This window comes from Lonchura striata, chromosome 10, assembly GCF_050655825.1.
Source record: "Lonchura striata isolate lonStrDom1 chromosome 10, ASM5065582v1, whole genome shotgun sequence".
Lineage (NCBI taxonomy): Eukaryota > Metazoa > Chordata > Aves > Passeriformes > Estrildidae > Lonchura > Lonchura striata.
This window is the reverse complement of record NC_140712.1, coordinates 19,160,711-19,181,943: the sequence shown is the minus strand read 5'-3', so window position 1 is coordinate 19,181,943 and position 21,233 is coordinate 19,160,711. Positions and strand designations below refer to the sequence as shown.

The following is a 21,233-nucleotide window of genomic DNA, read 5'->3' as shown; positions in this document are numbered from 1 at the left end:
TTGTCTCCTAATTAACTTGAGCATCTCAGTGGGCAGCTATTTACACACTTCTCTGCACACCCTGTCACCTGCAAGGTCTTCTAGTTTGGGGTTTGGAAATGAAAAATGAGCATGGACTCAGACTCAGGAGCTGGAGCTGCAGGAAAAAAAGCACTCTTTGAAGGCACATGAGGCTCAGAGGAGGATCACAGCCTTCTGAAGAGGTGTGCTCAGATTGTAAGGGCATCGCATGAGAGCCAGAGCTATCCTGCCTGCTCCAAATGCATCCTCCTGGGGTGTGTTTGATGCTGGAGTGCAGGAGCATGCTGGATTTTAGGCTGTGTGGAGGTCAGGAGCCAGGGCACAAACAGTGCACTGGCAGATTTGGGCAATTAGCGACTCTTTTTGAGTCCCCAGCAGCTTCAGCTGCTAGCTCTGTGCAACCTGTGTAGTCTCATAGCATTTTTTAGCATTTGCAATGGCCAAAGCCTTAGCAGGGGATCAAGTGTTAGATCCTCTGCTCACCTGTCTTGATGTTAACTGAAGAATTATTAGCATAATAAACATTTAATTTGTTTTTTAAGCCTTTGGTGCAGAACGTTTTGTAGAATTTGACGGTAAATCCGGACCCTGTGGCTTCTGTCAAAATACTAAATACTGAATTCTCTGCTTGCCTCCCTTCTGACATCATTAATGATAATAATCATCCCCCACAGCTGCTAATCCTCTTTGCAGAACGCTCTGCTGAGAGCCGAGCTGAGTCTCTTCTGCCCTGCATATTCTGCAGTCATTTGTACCAATTTGATTATGGCCATGGAAACGACCTGGTGGGACTTCAGGCTGATGGGAATGGCCATGGAGGATGGAGGGCAGCAGGGACTCACTGCCCAGGGATGGCTTCACCAGTCAGTGAAGTGTAGTGTCCTTCAGTGTGGGGATGGCACAGCCCCGTCCTGCTCCTCGTGTCAGGAGAGCCATGGCACAAAGCCACGAGCAAGGGCTTCCCTGAATCCCTTCTCCAAGTTCCAGATGTCCTAACCTGCTTTTATTTTTAACATGGCCAAAAATCGAGTCCAGTTGCTGTGTCAGAAGCACACCCAAGCAAACAGAACCTGCAGGTGATTAGCCTGACCCCCTGCCTGAGAAACCCATTTATTTTTTACATCTATCTCCTCTTGATGTGCAGGTGGAAAGTCTCAGCTCATTTCATGCTCCCCTTTAAAATCACCTCTGAAGTGATGGGTCCCCTCAGACTAACACTTGAAGGGGTGATTGCAGAAGTCTGGGACAGCCTTTGCCACAGGCTCACATTCATCAAGCACCAGTTTTGGTGCAAATTCAGCCCTGCAGGAGAACAGCAAGACCTCAAATACTCCCTTGTACAACGTAACAGGGAGCTTTTATTTAATGTTCAACAATCTGTCTCCAAGAGCTTTAACAACGTGGGCTACTGTTTTCCTCTCTCTTTGGAAAATCAAGAGCTGCAGCAGGTACTAAATTATGTCCTCAAGTTCACACATTTTAAGGGCTGCCCAGTGCCACCAGGGAAATAATTCCCATTAAATATACTTCTGATGAAATTTTCAGTTCTGCATGCCTTGAGTTTTCCATGGGAATTATATGATTTTTGCAGATGTTCTGGACTGGGAATAAAATCAAGATGACCCAACCTGCACGTTTCAGGCATGTTTATCCAATCTGTGAGATGTCTTATGGACCCCACAGCCCCACAGAGAAGGAGAGGAGAACCCAGGGTATGTTTGATCCAAACTGTGATGCCAGTGAGGCTTTTCTTCAACACGTGGGTGGATGTTGGACAGGCTGGAACCTTTCCAGCCATTCCAAATTCCCCCTCCCTTATGTGCATTTTCTCATGTTTGAAGTGTGTGGCTTTTGTCTCCATTCCCCAAAAAGGCAAATGCTGAGATGCTGCAGTGGAAATGCTCTTCTGCCTGGTGGGTGGGATGGGATTAAATTGTCAAAGGGATGGAACACATGGATTTTCCTGCTCACAGGTCCCCTGCCTCCTGCAACAAGTCTGTGCTCTGAAAAACTGCAAAGTTGTGCCCTGTCTCAAAGTTTTGAACTGCCCACTCACACACTTTATGGTAATTACTGAGGTATCCAAAGAGAAACAGCTTTTCCTTGTGGCCTGTAGAAGATTCCCAGTTTCCCAGTCTTAGACCTTTGGCACAGCCTTTCCCCATTTCTTCCTCCTGGTATATCAAGGGTCTACAAGACTCATTCTTTCTTTCTTCTTCTTTTTTTTTTTTTTTTGTTTTGTTTTGTTTTCTTTATGAAATGCCTCATGGTCCTTTTACCATCACACTGTAAAACCTAAACATGAATAATTAAAACTACATCTGTCAAAATAAACGGCTGAAGTACATTTTGGCAATGCTATGAAATTTTATCTTACCAGGCTTTGTGGGGGCAGTTGAATTTTTGTGTGCTGGCAGCTAGAGCCTGGCAGTGCCCTGCAATCAGCAATGAGTTCCCCAGTCATTAGTTCCAATTAGAGCAGCTCTGATGACAAGTCCAAAGGCTGAGCAAGGTGCAGACTGACCCTCCTTGTGAGCAGAGCAGAATCGTTTATTTTGTCCCAATTTCAGAGCAGAGGAAGGGCACAAAGCACTTGTGTAATGCTCTGTTCAGATGGGTTGGCAGCCAGGAGGGCTGGGGCCAGCAGTGAGCACGTGGATTTGGTCAGAAAAGCAGAAATTTCAGCAGGAGCCAGCAAACTCTTTTTTTTTTTTTTTTTCCACAGGACATGCTATTTGTGAGGTTTTTGAAGTCACAGCTCTTGAACCGGAGATTATTTGGGATGCTCAGCTTCCATTAATGCAACAAAACCTGTGAGTTTTATAGCCCTCAGGGTTACAGGAGGAAAACTTGAAAAGAGACTCTGAGAACTAGAAAAAAACATAGTAAAATTAAAAATAGATGGCATACAGGAAGATTCCCACAGATATTATTCCGAAAACATTCCCTGCCACTACCTTGATCTCTGTTGGGTTATTCAAACCAAGCCACCCCAACCCTTTAATGCCCAAAATGTCATGTGCCAGCACTTGGCCAAACTACAGAGCAGCTGCTATCACTGGACTCCCAGCTGCATTTTTAAATGCTTGGATTTGGCTGTGGAGATGACAGCACCCCCCTCCATGCCTCTGTGGAGTGAGGATAACAGCATTGGCTCACAAATCACACTGAGCCCTTCGTCTGAGGTGGGAGGGGATATTTCTCAAAGAACCTCAGGCATTTTGGAAGCATAAATCCTGCTAAAAATCAGTTTGCAATTAGTCTTAGATGATTTTTGAAATTATTATTGCTCTGCTGGAGGGTGAGGTCTCATCCCTTACACGGAGTTACTGCTTTCACTCCAGAACAGCTTTTCTTGCAAAGGTTTTCCCCAGTTCCTACCCAGCTGCTAAACAAGCCCTTCTCCAGGTCCTGGAGACCTGAGGCTGGACACACATTTCATGGGTCCAGGGCCCCCTGAGCACTGCTGATGCAGCTGCCTTCTCAGCCAGGAGCTTTCCAAGCACTGCTGCTCTTGGGTTCCTCTCCCTCCATGGATCTGGCTGAGCCCTTTGAGTGGCTTTTAAATGCCACCTCCCTTGGGACTTGTTAAGGTGCTTTATCCCTGCCCATCTTCCTCTGCAGGGATGACCTTTAACTCATCCCTGCTGTTGCTACCTGACTCAGATCACCTTGGAAGAAAGGTTGCCATGGCGATTTCATATTCAGCTCAGCCAAAAAAACCCAGCTTCTGTATCTTATTAAATGCTGCCTTTTGAGGACCCTGCACATGGAGAGCCAATTCCAGGGGTTGCCTGCATTCACTACAGCCAGGAGTTTGGTGTCCAGGAATTTCCCTGCCAGCAAGCCTGGCTGCTCCTTATCCCTTTGCCAAGCCAAATGGGTTGTTTTTGTGTTGTTGTTGTGGTTTTTTATTTTTTTTCCCCATGTTAGGTTATAAACTGGGGGTTTGGAGCCATTAATATTACTATGAAAACACTCCTCTGCAAAATGTCAGTCTGCCTTTTCAAGGGGATTTTTCACTGCTCTAATCTAAACCACTCTGTCAAATGTCAGGAATGGATGCTTAATGAGGATCAGTTGAAGACTTAATTGGATGGGTATTCAATGGGCTTCCCTTTTTTTGGCTGTTGTTTTATCCTTGAGACGCTGTTTTCACAGAGATCCTTGTTAAATTTTAGAAGCTAATCTCCATTTAAACTGCAAGTTCAGGGAACTGTGGTCCTTGGGGGCTGCTGGGAGCCATGGCTGTTGTGGACTTTCATTGAATTCGTCTGGAAGGCAGCAAGAAAACCCATCCAGAATACTTCTGTGGGACCAGCAGGGACCAGATGGGGGCATAGGCAGTTCTCTTCTTGCAAAAAAAACTAAGTAACACTAACAGAGAAAACAGTCCAAAGGCATCAAGGTCATGGAAGAGATGGAGAGAGAGTCCAGGAGTGCTGTGGTGGCTGGCCCAGGGCTCCTTTCTCCACTGAGAATGTGAACACAGAGGAAGGGGCCAGCTCACAGACATATCCAGATGGATTCATCTCCAGATGGATTGGGCACCCCAGCAGTAGGCAGCAAACCCCTGATCCTATCCAAGGCCATGGACAAACCTAAACCCTCTTAATCCTTAAAAACAGCCAGAGATGATGCCTGCATGGCCTGCAGCCGCCTCTCCGGGCCTCATTAATTTCCTTCCATCCTGTTCCAGTGTTTCCCTGCTGTCACCTCTGTCAGAGGCAACAGGTGCTGCAAAAAACTATTTTAGTGTGCCTGTCACTAAGCACAAAATGCATTGTGCTCTGTAATCTCTGAAATTACAGCTGAAACTCCTCTGAGCCATCCAAAGATCATCCCAACCCAAATCCAGCATCCTCATCCCACCTCCTGGCATGTGATCCTGCTCCCAGTCCTGTGACCATGTTTCTGGCAGACAGATGTACCTGATGGGGAAACATCCATCTGGCAGATCCCCACAGCAGCATGGAACCCCCCTGCACTTTACTGTCTGTGCAGCACATGCTTCCTGACAGGAAAACCTTTCCCAGGGGATTTATTTCTCCGTGTGAACTCAGTGTCCCAAACTCCTTTACACGAACAATTGTCCTTTGATTTTCTTTCCCCTCCTACAAAACAATTTATAACAGCTGATTGTAAAAACTTCCTGGTTTCCGCTCGTCGTGTTTTTATGGAGTTTTTAATTAAAACCTTGGGAAGACCATAAAAGACACATCCCAGATGTGAGTGTTTCCATGCCCTGTTTCACATTAAACACCCAAAAACACCCACACACCCCTCCAGCACCTCCCTGCCCCTTTTGGCTTGTGGCACATTCAGGAGTCCACATTTTTAACGGGCCCTTTGGCTTGTAACTGGCTCCTGTTCCAACACACATGCAACACCTTCTCTCCATCCCTAATTGCCTTTCATTTAACACATGCAATTACCAAAATTGCTTCTTCCAGAAATAAACCACAGAATGCTCAGAGCTGTCTGGCTTCTCAGATGGTTTTCAGCCAAGAAATTTGTGCCCTCCTGGTCTCTCCTGGGAAGCCCAGAAGGAGGCTGGCATGCTTGTAAATCTGCCCCTTCCATAAAATCCCTGGAAAAGGTGCAATGAAACCCGTGCTCGAGGCAGGTGAGACGCACAGGTTACAAATCACAGCGCCTGCCCCGCTGTCATTTTGAGCCATTTGTTATGGTGTCTTAAGTCAGCAACCTCAACAACTCCCCTGGTCTCCAGCCAGGAATAAAAGTGCTGAAGAAAATCAGGCCACGGTAATTTCCCCAAATCCCAGAGCTAACATGCATGGCAATTAATTAATTTAGTGGAGAGAGTTTTTTTTCCCTGCTATGAGCTCTCCCAGGGGCTGCCACAATAGCCCATCTCCTTGGCGGTCATCCCACGGCTTTAATCATGTGTCCCACACAGTTCTGCAGGAAAATTCAGCAGAAATGTTTCCAGCATGGTGCCTGAAATTCAGCCTCTGAAGCCCATCTTTCAAAGCAGAAATGTGACCTGAAGAAGTGGATGAAGTCGGGGTGCTGCTGGGCTGCAGTGCCTCTTGATTTCAGCGAGGTCAGGACAAGTCCCACCACACACTGGCTTCTCAGTGCAAGAAACAGCACAGCGTGCTAAAACTTGGAGTCTTTTGGGGCTAATTATTTGCTTTAAAAGAAAAGAAAACATCCAAGTCTGGAGCTTGTGGTTAATAAAGAGCTTGTAGGAGCAAAGTTCATTTTCCCTAGAGTTGTTTTAGTCATGGAAGAACTTCAAGAGTTCTTTCTCCAGCTTCCTTGAATTTGTCATTGAAAGTTGCCTGAATTATGCCTGCAAACGTCTTTAAATCTGATCACAGATGGAGCTTAAATGCCATGTTATTGAAGTTGAAGGACACAGCTTACTTTCTGGGGAATAATACACAGGAGGAAGCTGATACAGAATTACTAGGATGATTCTTGTTTTGTTTTCTTTTAGCCATGTTTCCTTCAAAGCTTCCATCCACAGCACAATACTCACCCACCCCCGTAACCAATTCATTATTTTACAGCAAGTAAAATCAAACAGGAGACAAATGATTGTTGTTTAGTGCCATCAGTTTCAATGGCTTTGCACAATATTTGAGTCATCGGCTCTCGTCTTGCTTTGGAGGAATCCCAAATCTGGATGAATCTATGCACATTATAAACCATCCATGGGGCCAGACCAGGCCTGCCTAACAGATGGAGGTCCATATGCTTTGGCTCTGCACCCATATGGAACACTAATATGCAGTCCAGGAATAGAGCATGCCTCTTCTCCTCTTCCTAGCAATCTCCAGCCCAAAGCGGTTTCCAGGCACAAGCCGAGTTAAGCAAGTTCATCTGGAAGCTTTGCAGCAAGACACTACAAGACTGATGGTCCAAGCACAACATTTTCCTTGCTCTGTGGCTCCTGCCGAAGCCTAAATTGCAACATTTTCTAGAGAGTGGCGCGTGAGGCTTTCCAGAGCACTGGTTAAAAGCCTCATTACACTGCTCTAATGTGCTTTAACCTCTGCTGCCTGGGTCGTGTGAGAACACCGAGTGCTCCATCAGCCCTCCACGGAGCAGCTTCTCCAGGCAACCAAGCCAGCAAACAGCTGAGGGGATTTCATAATGCCTGGAGGCTTTTTTTGCTGGAGGCACAGGATTAGTGTCAGATGGCCTGCCACCATCTCAGCAGGGGGACTTAACTTTTATTGCTGGCAGGGTTCCTCCAGCAGAGTCCTGGCTGGGCGTTTTGAGGGGGTACAACGGTTCCAGCTGTTTTTTGGTGTTCAAGGACAGTGTTTTTTCTTAATCCATGCTAAAAATCTGTGCTTTTCTCCTGGATGCAATCAACAGATATTGCTCACTTCTATTGTGAGCATGAGAGCAGTAAATTCAGTGCCTGCACAGTGCAGCCTTCAGCCTGGAGAGTTTGGTATCTCATTTAGGATGACATCTCCCTGGCCATCCTTGGGATGTGTCCTCCCCCTGCCCTCTTTAGGGGATGGAGATGGCTGAAGGTTCCTCCATTAACAAAACAGGAGATATTTCCATCCATGTTGTTATGTCACATTTGTTCTCAGCTCATGTACGAGATCACGAGGGCATCACAGGTAGGAGGCCCAGTGAGTGCTGGTCCTGGCTCTTGTAGGGGCACAGGTAGATTTGCTTGGAGGTGATGTTAAAACAGCCAAATGCATCTGCCTCCAGCTGGGCTGTGATGGGAACTGGTCTGTGACAGTTTTGCTGATGCATTGGGTGGGTTTGATGAACAGGAGTTCATCAAACACGAGTTATTCCAGATGGAAAAGGAACTTACTGCTGAATGCCTTGATGTGGCTAATACTGGGAGAGAATTCCATCCTTTTGGGTGGGTGGTGATTTTTTTGGTTATCATTCAGGCCCCTGTCCAAGGCCTTTCTCAGTAATTTCCCTGCCTACACGGGTGATAAGACACAGAGTCTGTTCCCTGCTGCTGGTGGTGTCAACATGAGAAGATGACCCAATGGTCATGAGCACTACTGGAGTTGCAGACAAGATTTGCCAGCTCAGAGGTGCTCAGTTGTTTTCACAGAGAAAAATAAGATTAAGTAGCAGTGAAGAAGAGGAAGGCTAGAAAGCTTTGATGTGGTTAAAACAGGGACCCCAAAATGAAATTCTGCTGTCTGGTGCTGAGGGTGATAGAGTAACTCATAGAGATGAAAATACATGGCAATAAACCATTCATAAATGTGAGAAACCTAAAAATTAAAGCAACCAAAAGACCAAAAGAGCTGAAAAATGTATGGTTTGACATAATATTACATTGGAGAGCATGGTTATGTGTCTGGTTTTACCTCCTGACATTGTGGGGCACTCTGGAGGAAACCAAACCATTTTCCTGCTATCCCCTGGGGGTCTCTCAAAGCTCTAAGCTTTAATCTCCATAGTTTCAAGCCTCTCTAGCATGAAATTGGATTGTTTAAATTTTGAAAAGCAGTGATGGATAAAAAAAAAAACCCAATATCTCTGTCATGATTTGTAGATGGTGTAATATTTTTGAGACTATTTTGCACAAAATTAAAAATGAATTTGTTTTGGGATCAACTGAAATAATTTGTATCACTTAAGTGAGACTGTCTGAAGTGCTCAGTGTTATTCCCAAGAAGTATCCAAAATGCAGTGTAAAAATGCAAACAACTTTCATTGCACCTTGAATACAAAACATTGTGTCTTTCTGGTTTGCAAGATTGGTGTCTCAAAAAAAAAAAAAATCAGTTTTTTCATAGGACTAAAGAAACCCTTCAGGCAGCTTGAAAAGAAATTAAAAGGTAATTTGAATCACAGTGACTATTTGCACTTTGCTCACCAATTATCAGGGCTGTGACTGAAGCAGAGGTCTGGTTATTGACCTGCAGCAAGTGGAGAGTTTAGGGGGAAAGAGACAAACTCCACTCCTGTCCTGTGGGGCTGGAAGGGAGAGCAGCCCTGCCTGGGTGAGGGGCTGGGCAGCAGCCAGGGGATGCTGTGCTGCAGTTCAGAGGAGCTGCTGCAACTCAGAGCACCCAGTCAGCTTTGAACAAGGCAGTGCAGGTATTAATGATAAAGGATGTTGGCAGAGGAGCCTGCAGAGTCTGAAGTTTGACCAGAGGAGATGTGCTTGGTGTCAGGGCCAGATATGGCATCATCTCCCCCAGGAGACCAAGAGCCATGCCACTATGAAAAAAAAATAAATATATATGTATGTATGTATATATATATATGTATGTATGTATGTATATATATGCCAAAGCTGTGGCAGACTCCAAGGCTGGGATGTAACCCAGCAAACCATGGATAAAATCAAAAGGCATCTGGGCTTCTCAATGTGGTGTGGGGAGCAGGGAACACACAGCCCTTACCCCCAAGCTGCTGTACCTGGAAAATAATTCCAGGTACAGGAATTATGCCCCAGGGCCACACTGTGTAAGGAGAACTCTGTGTTTGGCCAGCAGCATCTTTTAGAGAATTGCCCCCAAAAGCCCCAAACTCTGGGCTTAGCCAGTTGGAGACTCAAGTTTGCCTTTGTTTTTCAAGTTTAGGTCGCTTCTTACCATCCAGGGGCCTTTTGGCACAAATGTGCCTAACCCATAGAAGGGAGCTCCCCATCCCAGAGCCACCAGCACCAGTCTGGAGCAGCCTCAGAGCTGGAGGGAGTGGTGGGATGGAGAGGGAAGAGCAAGGGGAGCTGCTGCTGCCATTTAGGGCAGTTCACCACATTCGTGGTGCAACACGTGCACCTGCATCTCTGCCCAAGCAGCATCAATGCTCTCTTTGGTTTCACTCCTGATGACACAGCAGCCTTAATTGGGCATGAAGAAATCCATCAAGCAGCAGCTTGGTGCAGCTGCCGGGTCCCCACAGCATCTGGCAGCTGTTGTGCTGCTCCAGGGCTGGTGGCTGCCCCAAAATAGCCCAAATATCATCCACACACCCCAAGCACTGCTGCAGGAGGCAAATCTGAATCTCTGCTCCTGCTGCTCATGAACAGCACAAAGGCTTTATGCTTTGCTGGGGCTTGGTGGAGCCAGGTCCCACCTATTTGCTGGAAGCTGAGATGATAAATTATGTTTCCAACCCAAGGAACCACTCAGAGAACCAGACCAGAGGGCTTGACACAAAACACGAAAGCAAGGGGAAATTATTAGTTGTTTTTTTGTGCATATAAACACAGCAGAGACCAGCCTGCATGGCAGCAAGGTGAAATGGGAACTCAGCCAGGGATTTCAATAGCTGCAGGGTCTTGCTCATGGTTTAATGCATTTTTACAAGAGGGGTGGAACATGACCCAATCTGGGAATAGAAACATCACCAGTGATTTCATCCCCCTGAATAATTTGCTTATAACTTGCCTGTGCTTTGATGCAGCAGCTGCTTCAAGAGCACCAGGAGAAAAATCCCTTCTCCCATCCCCTTTTCACCCCTTGTCACACCCTTGTTGTGCTGCTGTAGCTTCAGCTCAAAAACCTCTGTAGGCACAGCAAGAACATCCTGATGGCTTTGGATGTCTCCCTGGCACAGCCCTGACACCCACCCCACGTGGGCAAACAAGCCCAGAGCCCAGCCTTCCCCTTTCCTTCACCAGCCAAAGGGCTTCCAGGGTCTCCCCATTTAATCCCATGGCACTTCATGATCTTGAGTCCCCTCTTGCCCTTCTATTCCATCAAAACACAGACTTAAAATAAAACCCCTGCACATTTATTTCATTTCCTCTACTTTTATTTAAAAAGAAGGTTTGCTAACAGCAATCAGTAACATGGCCCAGGCCCCTCGATACAACAGTTGGCTTTACCAGTCCCTGCAGCTCCAGCCCTGCTCTGTCCCTCCATGCTGGGGACAAACCTGGGAATTATCTGGCTTTAAGAACCACTCCTGAATCGTGGGAAGCTCCCTGGAATTGTAGATTTACTTCTATCCTGCAGTTTCACTCTCTGTCTCTTTCTGTCTCAGCTTAAGCTGAGGTTCACAGCCAGGTTTAGTTTTATTGTGAAACTAAAATCAAGTCAAAACAATATGCAAGGAAAAAAAAAAAGGCACCAGGTTTAAGGAAAAAAAAAAAAAAGACATTAAAGAAACGATTTTCTGGTGCTGGAAAGAAACATCCCCTCAGTGGCAGATTAGCCCACATTTATCCACTATAATGTTGCTTATACCTTAATCTTAGCCATCTTCATCTGACACTAATTAGCAGGCTGGAGGCTCCTATGGGTACAGTAGCTTCTACGGCCCAAAACATGAAAGTGAACTCTTCTTTTTACCACTTGAAGCTCTCAGCTTTTAAAGAGACAATGTCAAGCATTTCAGCCCCAAAGTGTACACTTTTTAACTTAAAAAACACGGCAGCAGGAGGAGGCCCAAGGTGATGATACCCAGCCATGGCAGCAGTGAAGTGCATGCCTGAGATCTGCCTGTGCAGTGTTATTTACTCTCCCACAAATTAAACCCAAACAGCCCTCACTGAACCCTGAACTCACCTGCATTCTGGCACTGAATGCTAATTAGGAGACAAACAGAACAGGCTAAAGAGGCAGAAAATGAAACAGAATCATCTGATCAATCTAGTCACTTCCTTCAAAATCCCTGAAAATCAGAGAAAAGCAAGTGGGGTTATTAAAAATTCTTTATATTTTGGGTTGTGTCTGACAGAAAAAAAAAAAAAAAGAAAAAGAAAGGATTATTTCTATGGTGTTCATCACTAGGCAAGCATCCCATCAAGATCCATCTGACATCCTATTTAACTGTTCGGAGTGAGAGATAATTAGGGCTTGAAAGGATTGACAGAGTGGGACTCCAGGAATTCAGTGCTGTGTGCTGGTTCTTCAGGGAGAAACTGAAAATAAATAATTTAGACTTGAAAAAGTCCCTTGAAGTCCTGTGGTCTTGCTGCTTGGCTGGGTCTAGGCCTATCATCCATATTTCAGCAGTTTTTGGAGGAGGGAAGAAGGCAGGCTGCTTAGCAGGCAACAGTTGGGAATTAGAGGAATTAGAACTGGATATATTTATGGTTTTCACGAGCCCTGACAGATGCTGGGTGTCCTTGTGTCACAGTGAGACTACTCAGTACTAATGGTGCTGCTTTGTGGCAGCAAAGCTCCTTCCTGTGACATTCCAGCATCTCTGCTCCTCCCTACATGGCTCCTCAGAAAAGGAAGAGAAATAAAAATTCAGCATCCTCCTCACCATCCCCCTGGCCCAGCACTGACGCTCTCATTCTCTGGAGGCTCTCACTGTGTCAGTGCCACTGGGATCAGCTCAGCTCTGCTCCCTGCCACCTCCTGGAGACCCAGCTGCAGCCCTGGAGGCTTCTCCTGCTCCCGAGGCTGTGCCCAGCCTGGCGCTCTGTGTTCGGATGGATCCGGGCACTGGTCCCTGAGGAGCAGGACTGGGTTCTGCTCGGTGCCACGGGAGCCTGGGCTGTGAGAGCCACCAACAAACCTTCCCTGCCCACCCCGCTCCCTGCCCCTTCCCTCCCCGCCACGAGCACGGGGCCAAGGACGCGCCTCGCTGCCCTTGGCCACACAAACTAACTACCAACCTCGGACCAGTCACGACAAACGGCGCACGTTTACCCATCACCTAACAAACCCTCAAGAACCAAGGCCACCTTCACACCTTGCAGATGTAAGGCAAACGCCCTCCGAGTCCAGCAAGCCCCACGGCAAGGGGTCTTGCCCAGGCCAGTCTGGCGAGATGCTCCTGCATCTCTCCTGCCCCTCCCTCGGTGAACACCGAACAGTTATAATACTCAGGTCAATATATATAGGTACCACGTAGATATATTTGTGTCGCTGTCCCGCGCGTTAACGAAGACGACCAACCCCACCAGGCAGCTCTCGTCCTTTCTGCCCCCTCCCCTTCCTCCCGTGGCTGTGCAGGAACGTGGCCGGGGACCACCCTACGTGGCCCCATCGCACTCCCCCACAGTCAGCTTCAAGGCTCCTTGCTGGTGCAGCGTCTTTAAGGCTTTGAACTCCAAGGGCATGGTGTGCGGGCTGGCCTGCGAGGTGTAGCCGTACTTGAGGCTGTCGTAGTAGTGGTACTTGACCGGGTTCTGGTTCTGGTCCAGGGGAAAGGGCCAGAAGCCGTAGAGATAGATCTGGTTGCAGAAGCGGGTGGCCAGGGTGTACATGAGGAGGCCGGTGGTGGGTCGCTTGATGTGCACCTTGTTGGTCAGCCAGTACCTGCAAAGGGACAGTGGAGCTGGTTATTCACCCTCACACCAAGCTCGTGTCCTGCACCTTTTGTCTCTCCAGCCTCTGACTGAGATGTATTGGTGATTCAAAGTGAGAGGATTCTGACTAGCAGAGTTCTCTGTGCCAAGAAAAAAAAAGCCTCTCTAGGGACTGCATCCTTCTGCTCTCTGTCTGCTGGTTACATCACACTTGTTGCCATGGCACTGGAGCATCTCATGCCTCGACAATCCTTTATATAAAACAAATTGCTTGCAACAGTGGCCTTCGGTACTTCAGCCTACAATTATCTTCCAATCAACCCCGGGGATCAATACCATAGACCAGAGCATTCACATGTCAAGTAGACTCCAAGAACCCCTCGAAGCAGACACAGTCAAACACATGATGATGACTTTCATTGATGAATGAAGATTTTACTCTGACAGCAAACACGACAGGGCTAGAAAAACATCTGCCTTGGAACAAAGGGTCACCGGGCTGCAGGAGCTAAAATGCACTGCTGAGTTCCCATTACACCCAGCAACTGCTGCTGTGATCCTGGACCAAGATTCATCACCACACTCGGCAGCATGAGTCCATCAGACACACAATATGGCACATTGCAATAGAAAATGTGAGATACTGAGGTCAGCTGTGCTCGCTGCTGGGAAGCACGTTAGTCTTTATGAGGGATGGCAAAAAGAACAGGGGAAGGATTTAGGGACGTAGTGATGCAACAGCAGAAACGGTATCAGCTGTGGTATTTTGGGCTGCTGATAAAAATTATTGCAGAATCAACATCATGTCCTGTAAGAAGATGTTTCCAGTGCCCCATATTTATTGCAAAAGCAATTTATCTGCTTCGCTCAGCAGGAAAACAGTGTCAGACGAGCAAAATCAGAAAGCGAAAGGTTTGGGGAGGTAGAAGATTTCCCCATCAGGCACAGTCCCTCCTCCCCCAGCATGTCTGATGCCAGCACTGCCCCAGCACACTCTGCTGTGCTGCAGCCTCTCTGAGCCCTTGGATTATTTTTAACAGGTATTTCCAAGGGCCTGAGCTCAGGTGAGTGACTGGCAGCACCTTGGACAAAAGGCACGAGGAAGCAGAGTAGAGCAGGATGGCATTTCTGTGCTCTCACCAGATGTTTGGCTCCTGAGCTGGGTCCTGCAGTGACAGTGGAGCCCCAGGAAGTGCCTTGCTCCTCATTTGCACTTTCTGCTGGGCTCCTGAGAGTCTGATGCTCAGACAGCAGGAACCCTTGGGAGAGCTGAGCCTTAATCCTGCAAATTAGCTTTTCAAGAAAACCATTAAAATTTAGCAACCAAGGCACAAAACATGCTTGCTTGTTCTCAGCCAGATAAGAGAAAAAATTGACTTTTCTGGTGAATCAAATTCTGGAAGCAGAGTGACCGCCTTAGCATGTGCAGGAAGGGCACAGGGACAGTTTTTTGGGGTGGCACATCCAGGGGTGCTCAAGGGGGCTTTAGCAAAGGATGAATATCATGTTTTGGGAAGGAGGTCTTTGCCTGGCTCATGCTGGTACATGAAAAGAGCAAGAAACTGGGGGAAAAAGAGTATCATCAGCATTTTCTGTGCTTGCCCAGCCATGCTGGGCTGTGCTGTGGGGACCCAGCAGAGCTCACTGCAGTGCCAGGCAAGGTAACCATAAAGCAGCCTCCTTGATGAGTTTATGGGTAAGCACATTAGACCCCCAGTGTGCAGAGGGAAATGGGAGATTATCACAACCATTTAACACTGTGAATTAGGGTATCCTCGTGCAGCAGGGAAACCACCTGGGAAGAACTGTCAAGTCATATTAAGCAGCTGGCTTTGAGGGAGGACAACTGTCTGGGTATGTCCTACAGCTGCTTTAGCCTCAAAACTCTCCTTTCTGTCAATTTACCAGCTGGAGTACACAGAACAACACTGGTGACCTTTTGCCCTCCCAAAATACTAACTTCTGTGTTTTGTTGAGAGGATGTTAATACTCTATGAACATCCAATGACCCTGACAGCAAGATGAAGTGATTCTTGTACAGAGGCACAGGCCATTCATGTGACCATCAGCTTCATGCATATAAACAATGAGAAAAATGGCCTGGGTCAGACACTGAAGCACCCTGTAGACACATTCTGTCCTCTGCAAGCCAGCATACACAAAAAATCCCTTGTGCGCACAAGCCACCACCCTTCAACAGCCACCACACCACACCAGTATCAGCTGCCACCACCCTAAAACAGCCCTACCACAACCAACCCAGTGTATCCACCTCACCAAATGCAGCTACTGAGCACTCACTTGATAACACTGGGGTAGGGAACACTGACAACTCATTTTTGTAATAATGAACATTAAAACCTGGCCCTTTTGTCTGTACTTCCCTTTGTTGCAGGCAGGGTATCACAAAAACCTCACTGATGCAGCATTATAAATTCTCAATGTAGCTTTGAGAGGGGTTGAGGGACTCCAGGCTGTCCCAAACCACCCACACAGATGACATGACACATAATGCCCAATCCATAAAACAAGCCATGCCACAGCTCCTGCAATTTGTTTCCTGGGCAGTGAAGGTGGGAAATCCTGTGGTGAGGTCTGGGAAATACTTTTTAATGACTGGTTTGTGATGGGAGTGTCAGAGCTAAGCAAGACCTTCCTCTTATCTCTCCTACCACTGTCCAGCTGAGACAGCAGCCACAACCCTGGTGCAGGAGAGAACAGCTGGGGATGGAAATAAAACCTAATTAATTCTGTAAATCCAAATGAGGTTGTCTGGGCGCACATGGGATGCTGTGTCAACAGCACACCTTTAATATGCAAGGTCCAGGATTTTAATTAGGAGGAAAGATAATCTCGGAGCAGGCAGTAATTATTTTTCAAACTGGCTACACCAATCACCATAACTATTAACTGCAACATTTTATGGAAAGAGACAGCAATTAAAAGAGAAGAGCAAAGAGCAGTCCTGAAACCCAATACCTCTGTTCTAAGAGCTGTTCTCCCAGTGAGGAGCTGGTGCTGTGTCTGTAAATAAACCCTCAGGTGTGGATGCAGCTCCTGAGATAGGCAGGAGCCTGAGCAGGATGTGGCTCAGAACAGGAGCCATGATTCTGTCAGGGGAAAATTGCCTGAGACAGCTCTGGTTTCAGATCAGGACAGTGACAGATGGAAAATGCCACCAGATCTTCAAGGCCATCTTTTGTAAGGGGGCAGCCTAGACACAAACCCTTCCTGAACTGAGACTTAAGAAGAGCAGCTCAGAGAGTCTCATCCTACAGCTGGGAGATGGTTCTGGTTGCTCCTCATTTCTTAATCCCCAGCTGGAGATATCAGAAGTGTCCTGAGAAGAACTGCTGCCAGGTGCCTCTTGTGAGGAGGCTGCTCTGCAACAGAAACTGCTGTGCTGGGACCTTAAATCCCAGCGGGAATCCTGCAGGAGGCAACACCCTGAAGCTGCCCCTAGGAAGCCACAGCTGCTGCCCAGCCAGGAAAGGTGGCAGCCACCCCACTGCACCCCTGGAGCACATGTCCCACCACACTGAGAGTGCTCATCCTCCCCAGCATCACTGAATCTGGGGAGGAGATCCTGGCCTGGATTTGGGCTGGAATGCTGGGTGCAGAACTCCTCCCTTCAGGCAGCACTCAAGGACTGCTAGAGAGGGCAGGGATCTGCTCTCTGCTTACCATGCAGAGGAAAAACCTAAAATAACTTGTACCCTCCAGGTAAGGGTTAACTCACAGGATAAAATTAACAACAAATCCATTGCCCTCATGAAATGAATAAAAGACATAGGTCAATGAAGAAATCAAATTTCAGCAGTATCAGCTGCTTTATTTCACGATACAAATCAGAACAGCTGAAATAATGCAGTTTCAGACTCTTTCAAAAAAACTAATTCATAAAAGGGTGATATAAACACAAGCTGTTGTGGAGGTGCTAGTCCTTGACTGGCAGCAGTGTATTATCAGTCTGCCACACACCCCCTGCTCCCAGCAATACCCAGGAAAAGGCAGACACAGATAACCAGAGCGAGTGCCCTGAGTGACACTGGTGCAGGTGGGGACAGGAGCTGTGGAGCTGGCAGGGGACAGAACATAGCTCAGTGCTGGGTGGATGGGGATGAAGTGCTGGAGCCCAGAGAGCAGCTGATATCCCCCTGCTCTGCTTCTTCCAGCCCTTTTTCTGTCCAGGTATAGCTTCCTCTGTCACCTCCACCACAACAGCCAAGAGCCATGAACAGTGATGAGAGCTGTGCTGGACAAGCAGGAACGGGCATGTTCCCATCCAGATGCTAACACTGACCCAAAAACTGCATCTGGTGTCAGCTGGGCTTTAGCCACAGGCTGGGCAAAGCCCAAACACCAAACTCAGCCTCCCTGTCTAGACTGGATCCAGATCGTGTAGCCTGGTTCTGGTTCTGGTGACTTGGCACAAAGAAATCAGCTCTGAGCCACAGATAAGAAACTCTCTTCTCCTCCAGATCTTGAGCTCTGTGATGCCTTTTCAAACACATATGGTACTCAACACCCTCAATTAAAGGTTTTCTAAACAGACAAAAAAGGAAAAGAATTGAGAATAACCTTATTTTTTCCACTGTTCCTTTCCATGCCCCTTCATTTCTTTTGAAAAACTAAAGACAGAATCTTCCAGATTAACAGGAAGAAATTAACTCTCTTGGGCCCCCAGTGCAGACACACCACAGCTCGGGTTCAACATGCCTCAAGTGCAGAAGAGGAGAGCATAATAGCTCACACAAGGACTTTTTTTTGCAGGATATCCACTGATCTAACCCACACATGGCTTTGTGGGTGTTCACAGTTCCCCCTCACATCCCACTCCAATCACACACTTGTGAATGGCTGTTGTCTTTCCCATCAATACCCTTTGGACATCATTTTCCTTCACCCGAGTGCAGGACCACAGTCCTTAAACCTTTTGTTTAATGTTTAGGGGAAGGGCTTTAAGGCACAGTACCCCAGGGCAGGCATTTCAGAGGAGCCCCTGTAAGCATGGAACTCCATAAGGGAGGAAGCATGAAGGAGCTGCTTTAAAAAACCCACAAGTGGGTGATGCTGGCCTGACACTGCTGGACACAGCAGAACCAGTCCTGAGACAGAGGGTGAGAAAAGCTGAGCTGGGAGGGCTCTGAAAAGGAAAAGCAGGAGCTCAGGTTTGATGTGTTAGAGAAAAGCAGAGGCTGTGGAGGGATGCAAGAGAGTGCAGCCAAAGCAACAGGTCAGGAGAACCATCTGCACACATGTCCTGTGTGAGGCAAAGGAAGAAAAGGGGGCTGGAATGGAGGTGGCAAAATGGGAAGAGGGAGAGGGAGAGGGAGAGGGAGAGGAGAGAGTAGGTGTGGGTTTCCACGTCTGATGGATGAGAAAGGCATTGTGCCCTGACACCTGAGCTGAAGGCTCAGCCCTGCTTGGGTGTGAGGACCCAGGCAGACACCCATGGGTGCACCTTGTGGCCTGTCAGACTGCAGTGCTGAGTGTGTGTGGCACCCTGGGCAAGGGGATTGTCCTGAAGAGCACACAGCAGCTGTCACAGCTCTTTGGATTTAAACCTAATGGGAGACCAAGCCAAGGAGCTGCAAGGTATATTGATTTTTAATTTTTTTTTCTCTCAAGAAGCCCTTAACAAAATCTTATGGGACTGGAATTGGTTACTGCCAAGAGCCCCTTGTGATGGACACAGTGAGAAATGCTAGAGCAGATTAGACAAAGTGAAAGGTGTCCCTGAATTCGCTGCAGGCAAACCTCCCAACACAATTATTTTCCCTCTCTGCCTGCATTTCATGTTATTTCTCTAAGGAAAGCTGCTTGGCAATAGGGACTACAAGGCTTGTTGGAGACACTAACAGGCAACCTATAAGGGGTTTGCCTGTTCCCCAGCCAGGCAAGGTGTGTGGGGCTCACCAGAGGAATTGCTCAGGGGACATTTAATGGAACTGCTGCCAAGTAAGGCATGAACACACCCTGAAACACACAGCACTGTCCCCAGGAGCTGGCTCCCTGCCACCAAACTGCCCCCCTCTCCAGCCCTGGGGGTGACCTGGCTCCCTTCTGAGCTCCTCCACTGGAATGCTGAGGCTCTCTCCCCTCCTGGTGTGAGAAAAGCCTGCGACTATCAGCAAACATTTAAAGCACCCTCACAGCTTGAAAGGTGATGTCTCAAATGATGCTGTTAAGGACAACAAAACCAAATGCTTTTTACTTATCTCAGCAATGCACCCTCTACAAATGCCCCAAAATGCACTGAAAATTATAGGAAAAATGCTCAATTGCCACTTGAAATGAGTTTTGGTTTGAGGGAAAGCAGAGCAGGACGATAAATACTTTGGTTCAAGGAGAAGTCAAGGGCTCACAAATGTATTTTGCTGGTAGTGGAGAAAGAAAAGGCAACATTTTTGTGGCCAAATTGAAGTTGGCCGAGATGTCTGCCTTTCTACAAAGTGCTATTCCTTGGGCAAAAAAAACATAAAGGGGTGCCTGGGCTGAAAAACTTTCCCCATTTCTCATTTCTTTGTGACTTCCAAATCAACTCAAGGTAGAGGATAAAAGGTAGTTTTATCCAAAAAGGGAGAAGATGGGCCTCTCTGCAACAGCTGCCCACTGCAGCACAGAAGGATGTGCTGTGGGGCTTTGTGGATTATTCATTCTCTGCTGCACACCACATGCCACAAAATGTGTTTGTTTCACAAAATTCAGATCTGTCAAATAAAAACACTGTGAACCAGCACAGAGAGAGCTGGAGAGACAGAGGATGTTGTTGGAGACCAAACCCTTCATAAGCAAAAATATGGCATGATTACAGGAATTGGCCAGTGACACAGAAGATGAATAAGTAAACTCTGAGTGATTCTGCTCAGCTGGACCTGAGGAAGGATTCCTTCACCCCAAACCACATCATATCAATTACCCTGAGCAGATGGTCAAGACAACCCTACTGGTACCTAAGAGACTTCCTACACAGCACCAAGAGCATCAGCCACCTCCCTCAGCTGTGCCCAGGTCATTCAATTCTGCCTGAATCACTCTCAAATCCACCCAAGTCCAAACCTAAGGAGGCTGCTCCAAGGAAAGGGTTAACACTGACTCCAGCCTTCCCCCAGAACAGCACAGCTCTTCTCCCCCCCAGCCCTGGGTGACTCTCTGTGAGCTCCTGGGCCAGGCCACAACACAATGGGTCAGTGTAGAAGTGCTCCCATCAGTTCTGGCTTTCTGAGGGGGCTGCACTTTTCATTAGATTAATTGCTAATCAGTAGGCATCCTTGTTTTCCTGCTGATAAGTGTGAGAGCAGGAGGGCAGGTCAGGCAGCAGCTCTCCTGGCTTAGAGGGCAATCCCTGATGAGGATTAGCACTGGCCTCTGTGGTTATAATTGAATTAGTGCAGCCTCTGTGCTGCCAGGAGCCACCTGGCCCTGCCCCAGCACGGTGACCAGCCCAGGGGACAGGGTGGAGGTCTTGGCTGTATTTCCAGCCAGGACTTGGGGTTTGCCATCAGCATCAGCCACTGTCCAGCCACATGCTGGTGCCACCCCCAGCTCCCTTCAGGTGCTCCCTGCTCTGCCTGCATCCCTCCTCTGAGCCCCAGGAGGTTTTGAGAAGCCCAAACCCACATTCCTTGCACGAGACCCCAGTGAAATCCATGGTTCCACTAAAATAAGTGCAGAAGGAGAACACAGCTCCAAGCCACAGGTGCACTGTTCTGGGCACGAGGCAGCACCGAGCCCCTGGGCTTCTCCCAAAATCCTGCACCTCCTCCAGCCAGGCAGGTCCTGCCAGCCACAGGGGGTGGCTCCAGCTCTGCTCTGCTGGAGCTGCACAGGGACCAGCAGCGTGCCAGCCAGCCCAGCTGGGCTGCAGGGCTGTGGCACAGAGAGGCCAGGAAGATGCTGTGGGTTGGAAGATAAGCCCAGCAGCTGAGCTTGTGGAGGCATCCTCCTCTCCCACAGGAAAGTGATGCCTAACCCTTGCCAGCTCCTCTGCAAAGCTTCCTATGGGAAGTTTCTGCCACTAGGA

General features: G+C 47.8%; 1 protein-coding gene across 1 annotated transcript in view; it reads right to left on the bottom strand.

Moving 5' to 3' along the window:
• Positions 1-12,796: 12,796 nt before the first annotated feature.
• The window catches only part of ST8SIA2 (ST8 alpha-N-acetyl-neuraminide alpha-2,8-sialyltransferase 2), a 28,830-nt gene continuing 20,393 nt past the window's right edge, over positions 12,797-21,233 (bottom strand). Inside the window, exon 6 of the mRNA XM_021530333.3 lies at positions 12,797-13,217. Coding sequence (XP_021386008.1) covers positions 12,932-13,217 — 286 coding nt within the window. The 3' untranslated portion in view covers positions 12,797-12,931. The remainder of the gene's footprint in view (positions 13,218-21,233) is intronic.